The 22,243-nt window shown below is 36.6% G+C and overlaps 2 protein-coding genes and 1 pseudogene across 5 annotated transcripts; 2 read left to right on the top strand and 1 right to left on the bottom strand.

Annotated features, from left to right (window-relative positions):
* The first annotated feature begins 1,560 nt into the window (after nucleotides 1-1,560).
* Nucleotides 1,561-4,599, top strand: LOC132169207 (receptor-like protein EIX2). Its single transcript, XM_059580277.2, has one exon. The coding sequence runs from the start codon at nucleotides 1,584-1,586 to the stop codon at nucleotides 4,461-4,463; it is 2,880 nt and encodes a 959-aa protein (XP_059436260.2). The 5' UTR covers nucleotides 1,561-1,583; the 3' UTR covers nucleotides 4,464-4,599.
* Nucleotides 4,600-5,116: 517 nt separating this feature from the next.
* LOC132171840 (uncharacterized) lies at nucleotides 5,117-21,485 on the bottom strand. Of its 4 annotated transcripts, XR_015912106.1 has the most exons (5): nucleotides 16,572-16,975; nucleotides 15,873-16,372; nucleotides 10,688-10,738; nucleotides 7,587-7,693; nucleotides 5,117-5,447 (listed from the first exon to the last, which is right to left on the bottom strand). XR_015912106.1 is itself a non-coding variant. In XM_088516468.1 (4 exons), exons 2-4 carry the CDS (start codon nucleotides 16,251-16,253, stop codon nucleotides 7,640-7,642), a joined length of 486 nt encoding a protein of 161 aa, XP_088372594.1. In that variant the 5' UTR covers nucleotides 16,254-16,372; nucleotides 16,572-16,975; the 3' UTR covers nucleotides 7,350-7,639. The 4 variants fall into 4 exon arrangements, 3 of the variants coding, with proteins under 3 accessions (XP_088372594.1, XP_059439230.1, XP_088372590.1); XM_088516468.1 differs by lacking the exon at nucleotides 5,117-5,447 and having other exon boundaries at nucleotides 7,350-7,693; XM_059583247.2 differs by lacking the exons at nucleotides 5,117-5,447; nucleotides 7,587-7,693; nucleotides 16,572-16,975 and adding exons at nucleotides 8,840-9,418; nucleotides 21,060-21,485.
* On the top strand, nucleotides 17,511-20,114 carry LOC148587996 (uncharacterized; annotated as a pseudogene).
* Nucleotides 21,486-22,243: the final 758 nt, after the last annotated feature.

Below are 22,243 nucleotides of genomic sequence, written 5' to 3'. Positions count from 1 at the left end.
AGCTCATGATTTTGTTCTTTTCTTTTTCTTGGACGGTCACGGATGACTGAAGAATTTTTGGCTGGCCCATGTTGCTAATCCATTAGGTGTTTTTACGCTTAACTATTTCTCAATTTTCTAATATTTTTTGTTACTTTGACAAAGGATATATTACTTCTTAATCTCAATATATTTCCTCTAAGCAAGTGTCGACCAATTCCTGAGACTCTACCTTCAAAAGAAAAAGAAGTTTCATTAGGCCACAAGGTTCTTATTACTGTCCCAGACTCCCAGGCAATAAGGTTATTAGAATAAATAAATAATAACTATTGGTTAATATAAAAGAATGGGGAAAGTCCACATAACCCTCTCAAATTACCACTCAATTGATAATGTCCCCCCCAAACTACCAAAAATTGTCAATGTTCCCCCTAATGACGAAATTACCCTTAGTAAAATTTTTTTTTTTAAAAAAAAAATAAAACTTCTAGAAAAAACCTAAAACTAACAAAAAAAAAAAAAAAAAAATCCAAACGTTGGCCAATTTTTATTTTATTTTTAAATCAATTTTATAAGAAAAAAATTAAATAAATTTCGATTTTTTTTTTATATATAAATTGAAAATTTTCGTTTTTTTATTTTTTATTTTTGTTTTATAATTTTATTTAAATAAAAATTTACGTTTAAAAAAATAAAATTTTCGTTTAATAAAATGAAATTTTTTGTTTTTTTTTAAACTAAATAAATATATATATATATATATATATATATATATATATATATATATATTTTAAAAATAAAAATTTCCGTTTTAAAAAAAAAATAAAAATTTTTGTTTAAAAAAATTTGTTTTTTTAAAAAATATTATTTTTAAATTAATTTTTTTTGTTTTTTTTTTAAATCATTTTAATAATAATATTTGAGAATCCAGACGATGAGATAAGTAAGAAAATGATGGGACAAATTGATAATGAAACTTTAAATATATGGAGGTAAGTAAGAAAATGATTCCAAATAATAGTTATTATAGGACTCTTACTTGCAGTCTGGTGAAAAATTTTATCTGTATGAAACTTACATGTAATTTGCGTGTAAACGACTCCAAGTGTGAAGTCTTTGCATTGAGATAAACTTTCAATCCCAAAGTGGACAGCAATTATATCTTCTTTATTTCCCAAAGTAGATTTTTCTTTTGGATTTATTGTGAATGCAACTAGAGCGTGGATACGCATACGCATGCAGATATAACTTCATTTTATTATACAATTTATTTTTGTAATTAGAGATGATAGACCAATTTGTGTCTATCGTGCATAGTCATTTAAAAGGATTATATATAGTCCAAAACCTTGAGTGAAAAACTGTAGATAACGAGTGGTCTGATAGGTATAACTGACTCGATCGGAGTCTCCTCATGTTACACGTTGTCATTTTTAACTCTAAATTAAATAAATTAAAAAAACAAAAAAAAAACTACAGCATATATTTGTGCCACGTGTAAAGAGAAGCGCCTAGAATTCTTCAAACTATAAATACATGAACCCCATGCATGTCTAGGCCTCACAAGCATTTAGATGATCATGTCTAACTATTGCCCTGGCAGAATGGTTATTAGCAGCCATATCTTTATGTCCACTCTTCATCATCTCATCCTCATTTTTTTCATCTCTCTGCTTGGAACTTCATCCTACCTACAACTTATTAAACCCGTTTCATGTACCAAAAGCCCTATTTTCAAATGCTCAAAGGTGGAGAGGGAAGCACTTCTTAGCTTTAAATACAATCTCACAGATCCATCGGTCCGTCTCTCTTCTTGGGTTGGTGAGGATTGCTGCAACTGGCTAGGCGTTGGATGTGATAACAACACAGGAAATGTCATCAAGCTTGACCTCAGGAACCAATTTTCGTGGCATGGTGGTTTTGATCAATATCAACTATACAAAAAGTCGTGTCTAAGGGGCAAGATAAGTTCTTCTTTACTCGATCTCAAGCATTTGCGTTACTTTGACCTAAGCTTGAATTATTTTACTGGAGCCAATATTCCAAAGTTTTTGGGTTCTCTTGAGAATTTGAGGTATTTCAATCTCTCATTCTCAATGTTTTCTGGAGTTATTCCTCCCCATCTTGGGAACCTTTCAAGGCTCCAATATCTAGACCTCAATTCAAAATATCCAACATTGAGTCAGTCTGAAAGTCTAGAATGGGTTGTTGGTTTTCCTTCTCTTAAGTACCTTGGAATGGATAATGTAAATCTTGAGAAAGTACCGGATTGGCTTCATGCGATTAATGTGCTTCCTTCCTTACGGGAGTTACACCTAGCTAGCTGTGGACTTGCTAGTCTTCCTTCCTCTATTTCCTCCATCAATTTTACACTACTTTCAGTTCTTGATCTCTCTGGCAATGATTTTAGCACCTCTATACCTCAATGGTTGTCACATCTAACCAACTTGCGAAGCTTGAATTTAGGTGGCAACAATTTAATTGGAAAGATTCCGAATTCATTTGCCAACCCTTGCAATTTGCAAGCATTATATCTGAGTGGGAACAAGATAAATGGGGGGATAACTGAGTTTGTGGATGGCTTGTCTCAATGTTCCAATAGTAGCTCTGAAGATGGGAACTTACCGTCAATGCAAGAAATTGACCTCTCTGGTAATCAATTGAACGGAACCATTCCAGAAAGCATTGGGAAACTGTCAATGCTTGTTTCACTGAATCTTGCTGATAATCAAATGAGCGGAACCATTCCAGAAAGCATTGGGAAACTGTCAAGGCTTGTTTCATTGAAGCTTCAAGGTAAGAATTCTTGGGAAGGAGGTGAGAATTCTTGGGAAGGAGGTAAGAATTCTTGGGAAGGTGTCCTAACTGAAGCTCATTTTCTAAATCTCACTCGATTAAAATCTCTTTCTTTCTATATGGAAGTTTATGCGAAAGCAACATTGGTTTTAGATGTCAAACACGACTGGGTTCCTCCTTTTAAGCTGACAGAGATTGTATTAGATAATGTACGAATCGGCCCAAACTTTCCAGTGTGGCTAAAAACACAAAATGAACTCAAACATCTTCAGCTCAATAACGTCGGCATTTCAGACACCATTCCAACCGACCTTTGGAGGTCTTGCCCAAATGTCAGCCTTTGGAGTTTATCTCATAACAAACTACATGGGAAGGTACCATACTTTCAATTTCATCCTTCAGCAGACTATTTTGATTTGAGTTACAACAACTTAGAGAGCCCACTTCCACTTTTTCATAGTAATCTAGGCTACATAATCCTCAGGAATAATATGTTTTCTGGACCTATTCCAAAAAATATAGGTCAGTTATTGCCCACATTGCAAGTGTTGGACCTCTCTTCAAATTCAATTTCGGGTGAAATTCCGCATTCAATTGGAATGCTAAAGGAATTGGCAATTCTTTTTTTGGGAAACAATTCCTTATCTAGGAAACTCCCCCACTCAATGCGGAATCTAAGTTCACTAGAAGAATTATTATTGCCCCAAAATCATCTCGAGGGAGAGCTTCCCTCTTTCTTCAAAAATTACAGCAGCTTGATAGGCCTTGATCTTGGAGGAAACAAATTCTCTGGAAAACTTCCCGCATGGATAGGTGAAAGTTCACCAGATTTAGAGAGGTTAAGCCTAAGGTCCAACTTGTTTCACGGGGACATACCACAGCAGTTATGTCTTCTTTCAAATCTTTGGATCCTAGACCTTGCACACAATAATTTTTCAGGAGCCATCCCTCAATGTTTAGGAAATTTCAGTTCTGATACATTTGAAGAGTACATGGGTGAACAAATGTCGTTGGTTTCTAAGGGAAGAGAAGATATATATGCTGTTCATCAACTCAGTTTTGTTCATTTTATAGACCTTTCAAGTAACAATTTATCCGGGGAAATACCTGTTAATATTACAAACGTAGTAGACTTGGTGAGTTTGAATTTGTCAATGAATCATCTTGTTGGAAGAATTCCTAAAGAAATTGGGAATTTACAAAATTTAGAAACACTTGATCTCTCAATGAATGAGCTTTATGGTCCTATCCCTGAAAACTTGTCTTCTTTGACCTTCTTAAGTCACTTGAACTTGTCATTCAACAAGTTGTCCGGAAAAATTCCAAATGGGAAACAACTTCAAACATTGAACGACGCTTCTATCTACGAAGGTAACTCTTTACTCTGTGGGCCTCCTCTTTCAACCAAGTGTTCAGGGAATGAAACTAAACCTAGAGTAACACCAAATGGCGGTAACGGAATAGCCAATGAAAATGGAAGGGCTAGTATTGAGTCATTCTCATTCTACATTAGCATGACAGCTGGGTTTATTGTTGGATTTTGGGGAGTTTGTGGCACACTGATTATCAAAACATCATGGAGACAAGCTTACTTTCGAGGCTTTGATAATTTGAAAGACAAGATTATTGTGTTCGTTATGGTCAAAATTGTTCGCTTGCTAAGGAAGGTCAAGTGGGAGAGAAGTTGAAGCTATAGGTATTGGTGTTTTTCTTAATATGCATTAATTATTTATGTATTATAAGTTTTTCAGATTGTTGTAATAACATATGCTCCAATCTTCACTTGTTAAAGTCATATATGAAAGATTTTACAATTGTGCGAGACATTATTTCTTTTATTGCATCCCGTTTTCTAATAACCATTTGTTCAACTGCTACTATTATATTCTTATTCTCGATATAACCATTTTAGGGTCTTAATTATCATATTTCTTCATATTACATTACCGAAACTAATATTGTCATCCAGAAAAATGATGTGCCATAAACAGATGCATCAGCTCAACACTTGAGCTATAAAAAAACTCGTTCTAATTCCTTCTTTTTCAGTCTTTCAGATGAGAAAAAGTTATCTATTATTTTTCTTTTATTACTTAACAGTTACTGGATTGGTACCTCAACAATATATATTTTTTTAAGGGAAAAAAATGGACAATTTGAATACCATAAAGGTAGTGAAATTTAGCCTTCCTTTCAGAAAAGTTTTTAGTCTTTGCAATAAATGGTGACTGTTTGGTAAAACAGTCAGTTGAATAATTTTCTGTTTTTACACTAATTTGATATATCCTTCAATCCACTAAAATTTTCTGTGTGCGTGGGAAAAAAAGTCATCCATCCATATTTATAAGTTGTGATAAAAGAAGAAAAGGATAGTCTACATTCATGTCACTCAACAACCTTCCAAACTTGATCCCTAGGACACAAAAGCAGAATACAAAATATACCTATCTTAGAACTACCAAGATTGCCCACAGGCCACTTGATACCATTAGTACAGTAGGAGAAATATCAATTACCAGTATCTATGGAATCAAATATGGTGCTTCCTCCTGATGCCCTTACCACGGCGCTTGCCTTTACCCATCTTGAATTTCCTTTTGAACTTCTTCCCTATTCCACCAGCAGGCTTTAAAGAATGCATGCTTTGATTCCCATCAGCTATCTCCACATCTGTCAAATGATGGAGAGAAAATCCAAATCATCAAAGTTGAAAATGCTGACAGGAATTAGAGATAACGTTGTTTTCACTTCAAACAAACACTAATTGCAGATGGAGCAAAATCAAGCACTATATTTTTTTTGATAAGTAGTAATCCTCTTTTATTACAAAATCAAGCAGTATATTCACATAGTCAAGTTCCACTCTCACTTGATTTTGAATGCAAAAGCATTTCCATGTACAATACAGTTGATCACCAAAAAAACAACTTGTGATAATTCCATAGAATATGCAAAGTCACCACAAAATGACTGAATAAATTGAGATCAATAGTATGAACCTAACCATGCTATTCTTAAATTAATTCAATCCAAGTAGAAAAAATGAAGGGCAGAAAATCAAAATAGAACAATTAATTTCAAAATCATGGTATATAACTGCAAGCACCTATGTTATGTTTAGTTTTCCAAGAAAACGGAAGTAATTAAGAAATCAAAATAGTACAATTATTAGAAAATCAATGGCTTTGTTTGTTAAACTTCTGATTTTCTGTCTTTTGCTTTCGATGCATAAAATTTTGCAAACATTTTACAAAAATCAAGCATAATGTGATAAATTTTCTAAATCTAAAGAGTACATGAATTTACATTTTCCAAAGTACCTAAAAAAAAATCAGTCAATGTAACGTAATTAACGAGGGGTATCCACATGATACCAACACTCACAAGAAAATTTTGATTGCAATATATTTTTTCTTTTTTTTTTCCTTTGTTTTGAATTTCAATGAAATCTTCTCTTCATTTATTTAAATATTAGTTCTTATAACTAAAAAAGTTGAAGTATAATTCAAGAGTAATGTTACATACTACATCCTCATTCCATCATATCTTACTGGCCAGGTTAATGTGTCATTGTCAATTACTTTTATTTTATTTTTTTTCAAAAAAATAAAATGTTAGACATTGCCACGTCAACCAAGTAAAATAGAAAAGGAATTGAGGGTTGGTATATCGCATGACTCATAATTCAATTGCTTTGGCAAATAGATATGCCACTTGTTTCATGGGTGGGATTGGGTGTCACCCATGAAATAAAAGCATTACATTACATTCACTCATTCCCATTTTCTGTCAATTGTAAAATTTATATATTCACTTGGGAGCAAGTAATAAGCTGAGAGAAACAGGCAAATGTGCCCAACCTAAGAGCACTAGCAGCGGAGACCCTATAGCCCATTCACTTACTATTATATTTTCCAAAATCCATTTCTCATTACTTACTATTATATTTTCATTCTCTATTTAATGGTGCTGTGAGCGAACAGTTGGGTAAAGACAGGACAAGTCCTAAATTTACAATTTTAACCATCATTCTTAATATTACATCACTGAAGCTAATATTGTCATTCAAGCAATGATGTGCTATGAAACGAAATAGAATCTGCGAATTGAATGCATAAGCTTTCATGCTTCAGTTGTAAAAAAATCATTGATTTCCTTCTTTTTCAGTCATTCAGATGATTCTTCTATCATTACTTAATAGTTACAGGATTGGCATATCAACAATATATTTTATTTGAAGAAAAAAAGTTGGACTGTTAGACATTTGGGCACCGTTTACGGACCTGAATTCAGCCTTCCAAATAATTTTACTCTATGGAAGAAATGGTGAATTCATACACTTTTTTGTTTTTTAACATTTTGATAGAGATTTGTGCGAGATATTTATGATTTTAATAGTTACAGGATAACGCTAGCATTTTAATTTTAGATTACTCGATATATATAGTCATGCTAATTGCCTAATTGCCTAATTCGTTTCTGTTATTAGCTCCACCCGATGAAGTTTAAATAACTCAATGTTATCATCAAATTAATATTTTTTTAGAGTGTTTGTAATCATCAAATGCATGTCAATTGTCTCTTTGCATGTGCACACAACAAATACAGACAAATAAGTATGTATATAAGCATTATACAGAGGCAACCGATAGCCTAGCCGCATCATATCTACTACTATCAAGCAAAATATCTCGAGTTATCCTATAACACTAGAATCCTGCACATTCCAGATTACAATATACCTACACATTGAAAAAGCTAACCAAATCCTAGAGATAATTGTCGACAAAAAATACTAACAAACTCCCCATTTGGCAATTCGGTGACAAAAACCAATATGCAGACATTCCATCATCTCCCATCATTACTCCCCCTTTTTATCACAGAATGACAAAAGGTCTTCATATTTCTTGAAACACTTCACAAAACACATAAAGACAAATGTGGAACAGGAATAAATAATGATCAATAATATAATAGATTTGAATAGAATATAATCATGAGCTCACCAAATCTATTAGAACACAAAACAAATATCATTCATAGATGCAACAAGTATATCAAAATCAAAATTATCTATGGTGTTCTATCTATTCTCATCAGGGGCAGTAAAACACCAGTAAGCCCAAAGAAAGTCACAGAAACATAAACATGATCAAAGCTACGAATGCATAATAAGTGAAATGCAGATCATGAAAAAAATTATCCCCCTCAACATAAGACTCATTATGTCAAATACACACACATGATAACATAAAAGACTCATGTATTAAGAAATGATTATCCGGTTATTTCTCAAAATGTCCAAAATATCCATGAGGATAAAAAGATATGAAACAAAAGTTTCTTCAACACAAGCAAAGCAACATGTTCCACTCGACCCATGGTTGTGTGTTGTGTGTGAAAGCTAACCATCAAGTAAGTTTAAGAACTTATAAGGTGAGGGGATAGGCTAGCAAGAAAAAAAACTTAAATTACCTCATGGGAAGATTGACATGTATGTCTAAATAAAAGTCAAACCTTGTTAGGGTCGTGTCACCCTCATCCAATACACTTCTCATGTAGTAATAGCACATACTCAAACATTGTTTGGTAGTGACTGTCTCTTTCCACAATGAATATGGTCACGACTATTTATATAGGGACAAGTTGAGCACAAATAAGGCACAGTGAAATAGATTCCTTTTGGAATATGTTTTGTTTTATTGTTTCACTATTTTTCTCTTTGAGAACGTGTCTTTAATCATTTAGTGCTTAAAAAGAAATTAGTGGAATGTTGGAATTTCTAGGTCCTAGGTTCAACTAGCATTTGGTCAATTTAATAGACACAACTAGTCAATCGTCCTTATATGGTTGCCTAACATAACTCACCCTTAAGGTCAAATTTATACTTAATATAAGCTTAAATGTGCACAAGAGTTCAAGCATAGGTAAAATGTACCATAGAAGCTTATGCTTAGGCACAAAAAAAATCAGTCCATTAATTAATACATATTCATCTCATGTATAGTCATGAGAAATTTATGGACTATCAAGGTGCATATGACAACAATAAGCAAACAACCTTAAAAGAAATATTTGTCTTTTTGAATTTTTTCAAAATAAAATGCACAAAATTAATGCAATGCATATATATGCAGAACAGAAATTAGAAACAAAATGCAATGCAATGAATGATACATACTCTAGGATATGAAGAAATATGCAAGACAACCAATCTTAGGCATGTTCTGGACCACCTTACTTTAGGTGAGTCCACCACCACTCCCCCTCAACGGGTGAATGGTATTAACCTTCCTAACCCAAACCTTTTTAACCTTAGATACAGATTTGTGACTCTTGTCAAACTCATCTAACCTAGATAACACTCCCCTCATCATTATGCATAACCCCTCAAAACCTTTCCTAGAATATGAATTCTCACTCTTATGCTCACGGGGTTTCCCATTTTCTTCTTCTCTCTGTTTGGAACTGCATCTTACCTTCAACTTATTAAACCCATTTCATGTACCAAGAGCCCAAATTTAAGATGCTTAGAGGTGGAGAGGGAAGCACTTCTTCGCTTTAAAGACAATCTTACAGATCCACTAGGTCGTCTTTCTTCTTGGGTTAGTGATGATTGCCATAATTGGATAGGTGTTGGCTGTGACAACAACACAAGAAATGTATATTGCAAATTGAGGATATGATAACATCGTTTAAGTTTTTGATCAAGTATGCAGAAAATAGAAACATGAGGTATTGGCTACAGAGAAAAATTTGAGACCACCTAGAATTCTCATATCTTAAAAGAAAACCATCATTTTTATGCCAGGCCAGAGAAAGTCAAGAGATTTAAGCTTAACACACATAACAGCAGATATATATCTACAAAAGCTAGACATCACATTATCCTACCCAAACCAACTTTTCCGTTATTGTCCTCAGGCAGTAGTATATCTGCATATCAATCACCAAAACCATACTATTTCAACCCTGAAATTTAGTGCTCGAACTTATAGATCTTGGTTTTGGCCCTAAAATTTATGCACTCATACACTAACCAGCAGAGATAATCAAAACATTTATCTAACAAGAACAAATTTGGATTGTAAACTCTTTAAGGAAGAAACCTCAGTTTAGTGTTATGCAGAGAGCATCAACCTAACTTTAACATCAGCAATATAACCAATCTCACAGCAAGTGCACCAATCACTCAAACTAGGTTGTCATACCTCTTCTTAGGTAAACATATAAGGGAGAAAAATATTTGAAGGTAGGCTCCAAGCAAGCTTTGCCTAATATAACAATTTTTTATTTGACCTTATTTATCTTCCATATCAGACTAATTTGCAGCATGTTTCCATATATTGCATGCGTTTTAGAAATGTTTAGTCAGGAAACAGAAAAAGGTAGACTCTGGGCTCGTTTGGCAACGTTTGTTAAGGTATGTAAGCATTAACATACAACTCAAACCATAAAAAACTATTACCTTTATGTGACCTCACAACCAAAAAGCAAAAAACCACCCTCCAAAGAGTTTTGCCAAACGAACATAGAGTTGTTAGTGGCTATTAAATCAATTAGCAGTAACAAAATTTTAGGGGTGCTTTGGGAGTGGGAGTGGATCAACCTTTAGCTATTAGCTGAAACGGCATGAGAAATGAAACAATTGCTCATAAAAGAAAAAAAAAAAAACACACTTTCCAAAAGAACTTACAGAAATTGCTGCAACTAATAAATCACTGGTTTATCCATATTTTAGGCATATTGCAAAAGAATAGGTAGTCATAATGTTGTAATAGACTTAAGTGAGATGAATTAAGCCTGACGTGTGGTGCTGGGAGTAGGACACCAAAAAATAATAGTAATAATAATAATAATAATAATAAATAATAAATTCCGCACTTAATCATAAAGTCAGACTACTTACATATAGTGTTGGGACAGCTGCAGTAATAAGGCTAGTGAATGCCACAGAAGTCTGCAAACATTGAAATTAATTCATGATTATCAATAATGATGAAATTAATGTAGATCATAGTCAACAATAAAATTCAAGCTTCAAGTTTGTCAGCAAAGAATAGCATAGATAATAACTACCACAAGTTTAAACCACAGCCTACTTAAATCATAGCCAATTATTCTTGCAAGGCTTGTGAGGGGCTGGGCTTGTTGCAGGACACTAGGATCATAGCTGATTACTCTGCCGGGAAGGTGGGCAGGGAGGTTAAAGCTCGAGTTGTAGACACAGATTCTTGTGAGGTCAGTGTGCCTTCTCCCTTGAAGTTGTACGGGCCCAATGATGGGGGTGTGAAGGGATACTCGGATTGGGTAATCCAGTGTGCTAATGAGATTTATCCGATTGTGGGGATCTCTTACACGGGTCACAAGTTACAATTGCTTGCGCTTTTGACCTTGGAAGAGGAACGTCGGAACAATGAGATGATTTTGAATACGAGTAGTGGGGCCAAGGGTAAGAGGGAGATTAGGAATTTGGAGTGTTCTGTGAACTATGATACTAAAGGGGCGAGTTCAAGTCGCGGAAATAGGAAGGGGAGGGGGCAGGTGGTGTAATTATGAAGTTAAAAATACTTTCTTGGAATGTGAGAGGGCTGAACAGGAAGGATAAACGCCTTAGGGTGAGTAATATGCTTAGGGATTGGAAGGCTGATATTGTTTGTCTTCAAGAAACCAAGATTCAGGAGATGTCTCGCAGTATAGTCCGTAGCTTATGGGGGAGGAGTCATGTGGATCGGTGTTGTTTGGATTCTAGTGGGGCTTCGGGAGGTATTTTAATTATGTGGGATAATAGGGTGGTGGAGAAGGTCGAGGTTTGTGTGGGGTCTTACACCTTGGCAATATCTTTTAGAAACAGTGGAGATCATTCTGTCTGGGCTTTTGCTGGGGTTTATGGCCCGAATCTCTATAGGGACAGGAGGCTTCTATGGGAGGAATTAGCGGGTGTTATCAGTTGGTGGGATATGCCTTGGTGTATTGGGGGTGATTTCAATGTAACTCGCTTTCCCAGCGAGAGATCAGGTGATGCTCATTTAGACTCGTCCATGATGGAATTCTCGGATTTCATTTCGGATCAGGGGCTCATGGATCTTCCCTTGATTGGGGGTTTGTATACATGGTCTATTTCAAATGATCCCCCCCTATGGTCAAGGATTGATCGGTTTCTTATTTCTCCGGAGTTGGAGGCACGGTGTCCAGGGGTTAAGCAAAAGAGACTTTCTCGCCTGTGCTCAGATCACTTCCCAATTTTACTAGAGATCGGGGAAGTGTCAAGAGGGAAGAGGCCGTTTAAGTTTGAGAACATGTGGCTTAAAGCAGATGGTTTTGTGGCCCAAGTGAAACAATGGTGGGATTCCTATGAGTTTCATGGTTCGCCAAGTTTCGTGTTTGCTAGCAAGCTAAAGGCCTTAAAGCTGAATTTGAAGATTTGGAACGAAGAGGTTTTTGGTAACCTTGATAGGAATAAGAGGATGCTTCTTGAAGAGCTTCGGTTATTGGATGCGAATGAAGAAAGTAGGGCTTTGGAGGAAGGGGAAGTTAGGAGGAAGGCGGATGTGGCTCGAGAGCTAGAGAATTGCATGCTTATGGAGGAGGTGAGTTGGAGGCAGAAGTCCAGGGTGATGTGGCTAAAGGAAGGAGACAAATGCACGAAATTTTTTCACTCCATAGCTAATTTTAATAGAAGATACAATTCTATGGATTCTCTCATGATTGGAGACAGCATCTCTTCAAATCCGTCCGAGATTAGTGAGTATGTGGTTGAGTTCTATCAAAGACTTTTTTCGGAGCAATGTCACTGGAGGCCTATGGTGGATGGTATCTCCTTTGATTCCATTTCGGAGGAGGAGGCTAGATGGTTGGAGAGAGATTTCGAAGAAGAGGAGGTAAGGAAGGTAGTGTTTAAAATGAATGGCAATAAGGCGTCGGGTCCTGATGGGTTTTCTATGGCATTCTTCCAAGTTTGTTGGGAGGTGGTGAGGGAGGATGTAATGAAGGTGTTTTATGCTTTTCATGCTGGGGAGAGGTTTGAGAAGAGCCTTAATGCCTCTTTCATTTCGCTAATTCCGAAGATTCCCGGAGCTACTAATCTCAGAGATTTTCGGCCTATTAGCCTTGTGGGAGGTATGTACAAGATCATAGCAAAGGTGTTAGCAAATCGAATGAAGGTTATGCTGGATAAGGTCATTTCTCAATCCCAGAGTGCCTTTATTAAAGGTAGGCAGATTCTCGATCCTGTCTTGATTTCTAATGAATGCCTAGACAGTCGGCTGAGATCTGGGGAGCCAGGGGTTATATGCAAAATGGATCTAGAAAAAGCTTATGACCATGTGAATTGGGGTTTCTTGTTATACATGCTTAGGAGATGTGGTTTTGGGGGGATTTGGTGTTCTTGGATTGAACATTGTATTTCTTCGGTGCGGTTCTCAATCCTGATCAACGGCTCGCCTAATGGTTTCTTCAGCAGCTCCAGGGGTTTGAGACAAGGGGACCCTTTATGTCCTCTGTTGTTCGTCTTTGTTATGGAAGCTCTAAGCAGAATGATTTCGGCGGCAGTGAACGGGGGTTTTATTGAGGGATTTCAGGTCGGTAATATTACTACGTCTCATCTTTTGTTTGCGGACGATACTTTGATTTTTTGTAATGCTAGGCCTGCCCAGCTTCGGTATTTGAGGAGTGTGTTTCTGTTGTTTGAAGCTGTTTCCGGGTTGAAAGTTAATTTGGCCAAGTCGGAGATAATTCCAGTGGGGGATGTGGTCCAAGTGGACAGCTTAGCTGAGATTCTGGGGTGTGGGGTTGCTTCATTGCCTGTTAGGTACCTTGGTTTGCCGTTAGGGGCCTCTTGCAAGGCTACTCATATTTGGGATGGAGTTATTGAGAAGATAGAACGTCGGTTGGCCGGGTGGAAAAGATCTTATCTGTCTAAGGGGGGGAGAGTAACCCTTATCAAGAGTACTCTCGTCAACTTGCCGACGTACTATTTGTCACTCTTTCCCATTCCAGGTAGTGTTGCAATGAGGATCGAGAAGTTGCAGCGGGACTTTTTATGGGGAGGTCTAGGCGATGAGTTCAAGTTCCACCTGGTAGGGTGGGCGAAGGTTTGCACCCCGATGAAGGAGGGAGGTTTGGGTATCAGGAACCTTAGGGTCTTCAATCGCGCCCTCTTAGGGAAGTGGTTGTGGCGTTATGGGTTAGAGAGAGATTCTTGGTGGAGGGCTGTGGTGAATGCGAAATTTGGTAGTCTTTGGAGAGGGTGGTGTTCCTTGGAGCCGGGTGGTCCTCTGGGGGTGGGGTTATGGAAGAACATCAGGAAGGGGTGGGCCAATTTTCAAAGGTTTACTCGATTTCAGGCTGGGGAGGGGTCTAAGGTGCGCTTTTGGCACGATCTGTGGTGTGGTGATTTGGCTCTCAAGCATGCCTTTCCAGGTTTATTTAGCATTGCCTGCGCTAAGGATGCTTCAGTGGCGGAGCATCTGGAGGTGCTGGGAGGCACTAACTAGTAGAATGTGAGCTTTTCTAGAGAAGCGCATGATTGGGAGGTGGAGGTGTTGGCTTCTTTTTTCCAGGTGTTACATGCTGCTCAAGTGAGGCGAGGGTGTGAAGATAGGCTGTGGTGGAATTCTTCCAAAAGAGGCCGATTCAAGGTTAAGCTCCTGTACGCCGCCTTGGCGAGTCCTGTTGGGGGAGGATTTCCGTGGAAGAGTGTGTGGCGTACCCAAGCTCCTCTGAGGGCGAGTTTTTTTGTGTGGTCGGCGGCTTTGGGAAAAATTTTGACCCTGGACAATCTTAGAAAGCGACGGGTGATTGTGACAAACAGGTGTTGTATGTGCAAGAAGTCCGAGGAGATGGTGGATCATCTTCTCCTTCATTGCGAGGTAGCTTATACTTTGTGGAGCACCTTTTTCGGTCGGTTTGGGTTGTCTTGGGTGATGCCGAAGAGGGTTTCGGATTTACTCGCTTGTTGGTGGTCTTCGGGGAGGAGGGAGAGTGCCGCAGTGTGGAAAATGGTGCCTACGTGCTTTTTTTGGTGTCTATGGAGGGAAAGGAATAATAGGTGCTTTGAGGATGTGGAGGGGACTTGGGAAGACATTTTAGCCTCTTGCTTTCAAACTTTGTATCTTTGGACCGTTGCGCATGTATCTCCTGTTTCGATTAGTTATGATGATTTTCTTCTTCGTTTTTCTCCTTCTAGTTAGGTGATCCTATTGTATACTCCCAGTGTACCTTGGGGCGCCTCTACGCTTTTTTATAAAACTTCTTATTACTTATCAAAAAAATTATTCTTGCATATGTAAGTATCAATTAATTAGCTTGGAACAAATAGCATATTTTCCTTTGGTAAGTCGAGCATTGAAAATAGTTTCCAATCTGTTGTAAATGCCAAATAACATCAGTTGCTGCAACAAAAATCCATTTTTTGCTTTATTTCATCTATTTTGTGACCAGAACAGGGGGAAATACACATTCCTAAAGCACATACTTCTCTATATGGCTTCCTCATTCTTTTCCTTATCATAAAAGTCACCTCTTACTAATGATCAATAAGCATCCATATTTACTCTATTTTTATTAATTTTCTTTTTAGGGAATATGAGATCTTACACCTAACTACAATTTTGATTAGTGAGAATTATTAAAACCCTGTTTGCATGTTCCACGAGAATAGAAATTTAAATTATCTTTCTGGATAGAGTTTTTCAAAAAGCCATCATTATTAATTGTTGAAGTCATTATCATTGTAGCCATCACCACTACACAAAACATTTAAAATGTAGTGACTTCATGAATTCCTAAAAGGCTTCATCTTATTCTGAATAGTTCCAATCAAGCCATGGATGTGCACTTCCAACGCAATGGAGGATTAAACTGATCCCTTAAACCCAAATGGGAAAAGCAAGCATGCCTTAAACAACCAAAGAAATCCATTAAAGGTATGAGAAATGCTACAAACGCTCTTATTCTCACACTCCCTCACGTGTGACTAAAAATCATCATTATATTTTGAGAGTATGGGAGCATGTGTAGCATTTCTCAAAAAGGTATTGAATAGCAACACAATTACAGTAAAAAAAAAAAAAAAACCCAACATGTTCTCATACCGTGCAAGCAATGAAGGCCAGGAGAAAGAAAGCTTGGTCACTCAAGCTCAACTTGGCCGCCGGCACAACATTGGGCAGAACACTGGGGCTCCCCACTTCCACGTTCCATCGACTTTGTGAATTCTCATCTTCAACAAAGTCTTCACTCGGAATCTCCTCCACCCCACGACCCTTCAATTCGGCATTCGAAGGACTTGCGTTATGTGAAGTGCATAGCCCAAGCAATCTGAATGGCTTGGACTGGGATTTCGAGGAGAGTATGGCGGGCAAAGTAATGGGTTTTATGCAGAATACATTGGGATTCTTTAGCTTAGAGGATATATGCGCACCAAACGGAGCAAATGGGTGCAAGGAATTAGTGCTTATAAGAGCAGATTTCATTGTGAATTCAGGGAATTGGGTAAATCACCTATAATAACAATTCCAATCATTGAACTTTCTGATGCTATATATATTACAAGGGAATCAAGCAATGTTTAAGGTTACCCATCATCCACCACCTGAAAACAGATTCAGGAAACACAAAGAAAAAGAAAAAATATAAGAAACTTGAATATAGGAAAAACACAGTCTGCAAAAGTGAAACATAGGACAGAAGAAATAAGAAAAGGGTTCCAAGATACAAGATTGATTTGACCAAAACAGAAGTAATTTAGAGAAACAATACAGAAATTCGTGACAACATAGATAGCATCATACCTCGAATTAGAGTGGAGAAAGGTTGTGCCTTTACAACTTTATAGTCTCTACTTCATATTCTGTCTCTTGGCAGTTAATAGGTTCTCTGTCACTCTCTTTATCTACGATGGGAACTGCTTCAAGAAGAAATGATAACTGACCCCGATTTTATTTATTTATTTATTTTTCTGAGTAGAAACTGATCCCTCTTACTTTGGCCCTGTTCTTTAATTTACTGTGATCAATATTGGCCTTTTATTTCTTGTAATTTAAGGTCATCCTCTCGTTGGTGTATCATATGCTTCGGTAGCTCTTGATAGTCACATGTTTTATACTTTTTGTCTTTTGGCTAATTCCGGGTTCTTCACATGATTCCAAATCAAATGGAGAGCATAAGAGTATTTTATGGTTAAGAGAAATATTTCACAAATTTAATGTTCTATATGAGGTTAAGAGAAATGTGAGAAACAATTGTCTAACAATTTTTAGGTGACACTCTTAACTAATTTTGGGATTAATCTAAGTTAAAAAATAAATAAATAAATAAAAAATCAATGATTAGTTGAAAAGTGTTATATTAATATTGTTAAGTAATTATTAGATAAAAATACAGTATCTAGCATTACTCATGTTGTTAATGTCATTTAAATTTTTTAAATAATTTAATACTTATACAATATTAATATTAGATGGGACAAAGTAAAATTTTGACCATAAAATAATTACTCTAAAGTTCAAGTGAAACAAAGGCGCTCTAATCCTTTAACAATATGGGCCCAAGGGCCACATGCATCAAACATTCAAATAAGCCAACACCATCCGACGAAACACATGCATGGTTTTCAGCAGTGTGGTTGAATCTCACCTCTATTTATTGATTTGGTATGGCAGCTCAAGTTTTCTTCACAGAACAAACATCAAGAGAAGTGTTTCATTAGCAAAATGGTTAGCATCCTCATTTTCATCTCCAATGCTGTCTCCTTCTGATTTTTTTCATCTGTCTGGGGGGACTTCCCTGCCTACAAGTTATTAAACCTGCTTCCTGCACTAGCAATCTAACTTTCAGATCCTCAGAGATGGAGAGAATAGCACTTCTTAGCTTCAAAGAAAGTCTCACCGATCCATCCAGTCGACTCTCTTCCTGGGTTGCTCAAGATTGCTGTAAATGGAAAGGCATTGGCTGTGACAACACAACGGGATATGTCGTCATGCTTGACCTCAAAAACCCATTTCCTGTTGTCAAATATAATGCTGATGGAGAGAACAAGTCTTGCTTGGGGGGTAAGATAAGTTCTTCTTTTCTCAATTTAAAACATTTGAGTTACCTGGACCTAAGCATGAATAATTTTAATGGAATCAACATTCCAAAGTTTTTGGGTTCCATTAAAACTTTGCAGTATCTCAGTCTCTCTGGCTCATTCTTTGCTGGAATCATTCCAATTGGTGTGGGACATCTGACCAATTTGCGCAGATTGGATTTATCTGAAAACAACATTTCTGGAAAGATACCAAGCTCATTTTCCAACCTTTGCAACTAGTAAATTTTTAATCTGAAAGGCAACAAAATAGGTGGGGAGATAAATGAGTTTGTGAATGGGTTATCTCAGTGTTACAACAGCAACCTCAAATCAATGCTTTGAGTGGTAATAAATTGCTTGGGGGGAATATCCCTTACTCATTGGGCGGACTCAAGAAATTGAAAACTATTAACCTTGGGTCATGTTCTTTTCGGGGTTTGCTTCCACATTCTATTGGAGACATGTCTTCCTTAAAAGTACTTAACCTCAGGAACAATCAAATGAGAGGAACCATTCCAGAAGCATTGGCAAACTACCAAAGCTTGTTTCATTGGATCTCAGTTGGAATTTATGGGAAGGTTTCTTAACGGAACCTCATTTTCAGAATCTCACCAGATTAAAAGTTCTAAACTTGTCTATGGAATATTCTAGAAAATGGACATTGGGTTTAGATGTGAAGCATGATTGGGTTCCTTCTTTTAACTTGACACATGTTCAATTAGATAACATGTAAGTGGGTCCAAACTTTCCTTCATGGCTTCATACTCAAAATGAACTCCAGTTTCTTAGCCTCCACAACGTTGGCATTACTGACACCATTCCACCTGGCTTTTGGAATTCCTGCTCAAATATCCATCATTTGAGTTTGTCCAATAACAGCCTGCACGGGCAGGTACCAAACACTCGAGCTCATCATCCAGTATTTCATATTGATCTGAGTTCCAACAATTTAGAGGGTCCAATCCCACTTTTTTAAGGAATTTGGGCATCTTATATCTTAAAAAAAATATGTTTTCTTGTCCTATACCCGAAAACGTAGGTGAGCTGTTTCCTAGGATATCATTCTTGGACCTCTCTTCAAACTCTATTACGGGCAGGATTCCTCATTCTATTGGAATGCTACGGAAATTGAAAGTTCTTATTTTGAGAAACAACTACTTGTCTGGGAAACTCCCTCATCAATGGGAGGATTTGAAGTTGTTATCTGTGTTGGACGTAGCAAACAACAATATATCTGGCACCTTCCCAAGTTCAATGCAATATTTCAGTTCACTACGTGTGTTGTCATTGAGCCAAAATCATTTTGAAGGGGAGCTTCCATCTTTCTTTAGAAAGTATGGAGGGATGGTAAACCTTGACCTTGGAGAGAACAAATTTTGTGGAAATGTTCCAGCATGTATAGGAGAAAGCTTAATGTCTTTACGGAGGTTAAGCTTAAGATCCAACTTCTTTGACGGGAACATACCTAAACAACTATGTTTTCTTACACGCCTTCAGATCCTAGACCTTGCAAATAATGATTTGTCAGGAGAAATCCCTCAATATATGCATAGGGAACTTGAGTAAAGCACGAAGCAGCTATCATACAAATTATTTCGAGCAAATTATGGTGGTTTCTAAAGGAAGAGAATACATATATAATTTTACTATTGCACTTGTCCATTCCATAGACCTCTCAAATAATAATATATCAAAGAGAAATACCTGATAATATAACAAGGCTCGTAAGATTGGTCAGCATGAATCTATCAATGAACCATTTAACTGGAAAAATTCCTCAAAAAATTGGAAATTTGGGAATGTTAGAATCACTTGATCTTTCAAGGAACAAACTTTTTGGTCCTTTCCCTCAAAGCTTATCTTCTTTAAATTTCTTGAGTTATTTGAACTTGTCATTCAACAACTTGTTTGGAAAAATTCCATCTGGGAATCAACTACAGACACTTGGCTCTTCCAGCTATGAAGGTAACAGCTTACTTTGTGGACCTCCTCTTCCAACAAAGTGCCCAGGAGATGAAATCGATCCAAAAGTAACATCAAATGGTGGCAATGATGACAAGGGAATTGATGCAGAATTTTTCTATATTAGCATGGCAGTGGGTTTTATCTTTGGATTTTGGGGAGTTTGTGGCACATTAATTGTTAAAGTATCATGGAGAGGCAAGCTTACTTTCGAAGCTTTGATAATTTGACAGACAGAATTGCTATTCTTGTTATGTTCAAAGTTGTTCCCTGGCTAAGGAAGGTCAAGTTGGAGAGAAGTTGAGGCAAATGGACAATGGGGCTTTCTTTAACTAATATGCATCATTATGTAATATTATAAGTTTTTCTGTTGCCGTATCTGCAATCTTCCCATGCAGAGGATTTGCAGAGGATATATATAGTATATTCTGTCAATCCCATTTTGTTAGTTTTTTTCCCTTCAGGGATATCCCATACACACAATTATGAATTTCCTACACCATCCTTACTTTTTAAACTAGAATAAAAGAAAACATCTAAAAGAAAACATCATAACACCCCTAATCCGAGAAGGCCAGGTTTATTGACCCTAAAGTCAGATCTCCTATTCTTGCTCTTTTGTGTCATCTTATTATTATTATTATTATTATTATTATTATTATTATTATTTGGTTTTGTTTGAGGGATCTGAATACAGTTTCAGGTCAACTGGCAATATTTAGCAACTGGGTGCACTTAAGTGTACAAGAGAGTTCAAATTAGACATTATTGTCAAATATTTAACAAAAAAAGTAAACATTCCCAAGGTAAGGGAATGTGGATTCCTACCTCTCTAGAAGAGAATCCACATTCCCACAGAGGGTTGGGAGGGAATCTACATTCCCTCCACTAAACTGCAATCAAATGGGGTAATCTTTTAGAACTCCCATAAATCTTAAAAGATTACCCCCATCCAAATGCCCAATAATGACTACCACAAGTTTAAACCAGAGTTTATTCAAATCATATCTAATTCTTCTGACATATGCAAGTATCAATTAATTAGCAGGGAACAAATTGCATATTCTTCTGATTTTCACAACGAGAGTCATTTCATATTACTGTCTAATTTTCGATGAACCATTACAAAATTTCCTTTGGTCAGTCAAGAATTCAAAATAGTTCCCATTCAAAAGAAAGGTGTAATGTAGCTTGAACAACAGCACAATTACAGTAAAAAGAAAAAAGAAAAACCAACATTTCCTCATACCGAGCAGGCAATGAACGCCAAGAGAAAGAACGCTTGGTCACTCATTAAATCAACTTGGCCGCCGGGAAAACATTGGCCGGAAAACTGGGGCTCCCCACTTCCACATTCCATCGACTTTGTGAATTCTCATCTTCAACAAAGTCTTCCCTCGGAGTCGGAACCTCCTCCACCCCACAATCCTTCAGTTCGGCATTGAAATGTCTTGCGGTATGGGAAGCGCAAAGCGCAACCAATCTGGATGGCTTGGACTGGGATTTCGAGGAGAGTATGGCGGGCAAAGTAATGGATTTATGCAGAATACCTTGGGATTTTTTGGCTTAGAGGATGTATGCGCACACAACGGAGTAAATGGGTGCAAGGATTTTTCGGTGTTCTTCTATTTATGTTTTTCTGATGTTTTTCTTTTCCGAAGCTCTTGTCGTGCGTCGCTGCATTTTTTTTTGTTTTTTTTTTGGTACCGTCTCCCAGGCTTTTTTTGTTTTTTTGGAAAGTAGCGACTTTTGTAATCGGTGTGTTTTTCACAAATCTCTAGATTCTTGGCAATGCTCCCTACAACAACTCAACAACTGCTTAATAGGTGGTTTACCTTTACAGGATAGAGCTTCTAAGGAAGCATTTTTGCCTTCGTATAGTACATGTTAACGCAGTTTCCAATCAAAGAGGGATTTGGGCTAACAACACACTAGACAGCTAAATAACAAAGTCAAATGACAAAGATTAGTACAAAGCAAAAGTTCTCCCTCAGTAGATGTGACGTACCGATTGATAGGGCCGGCTCAATGGCTAAGCCTTAAGGCGGTCCCCTAGGGCTTTCAATTAGAAAGGTTAAAAAAAATTTTAATAAGGCCCAAAAATATTTTTAATAAGGCCTAAATTTTTTTTTAATTTTATTTTAACTTAAGGTATAATTTTTTTTTTTTTAAAAAAAAATATAAGGCCCAAAAATTTTTCTCATAAAAATTTAAGGCCTCTAAAATAAGGCCCCAATATAATAAGTCCATTGTAAAATAAGACCAATTAACCAAATATATATATATATATATATATATATGCCAGATCAATTTTTTTGGACAACTAGTTAAAAGTTAAAGTTAAAAGTCATGAAACAACAATGAGAATGAAAATAATAATAATATTATTAAAATAAATATTATTTAATTAATATTTAAATATTAAAAAAAAAA

The sequence above is a fragment of the Corylus avellana genome, chromosome 1 (assembly GCF_965113065.1).
Source record: "Corylus avellana chromosome 1, dhCorAvel1.hap1.2, whole genome shotgun sequence".
Classification (NCBI taxonomy): domain Eukaryota; kingdom Viridiplantae; phylum Streptophyta; class Magnoliopsida; order Fagales; family Betulaceae; genus Corylus; species Corylus avellana.
This window is presented reverse-complemented; position numbering and strand designations above follow the sequence as displayed.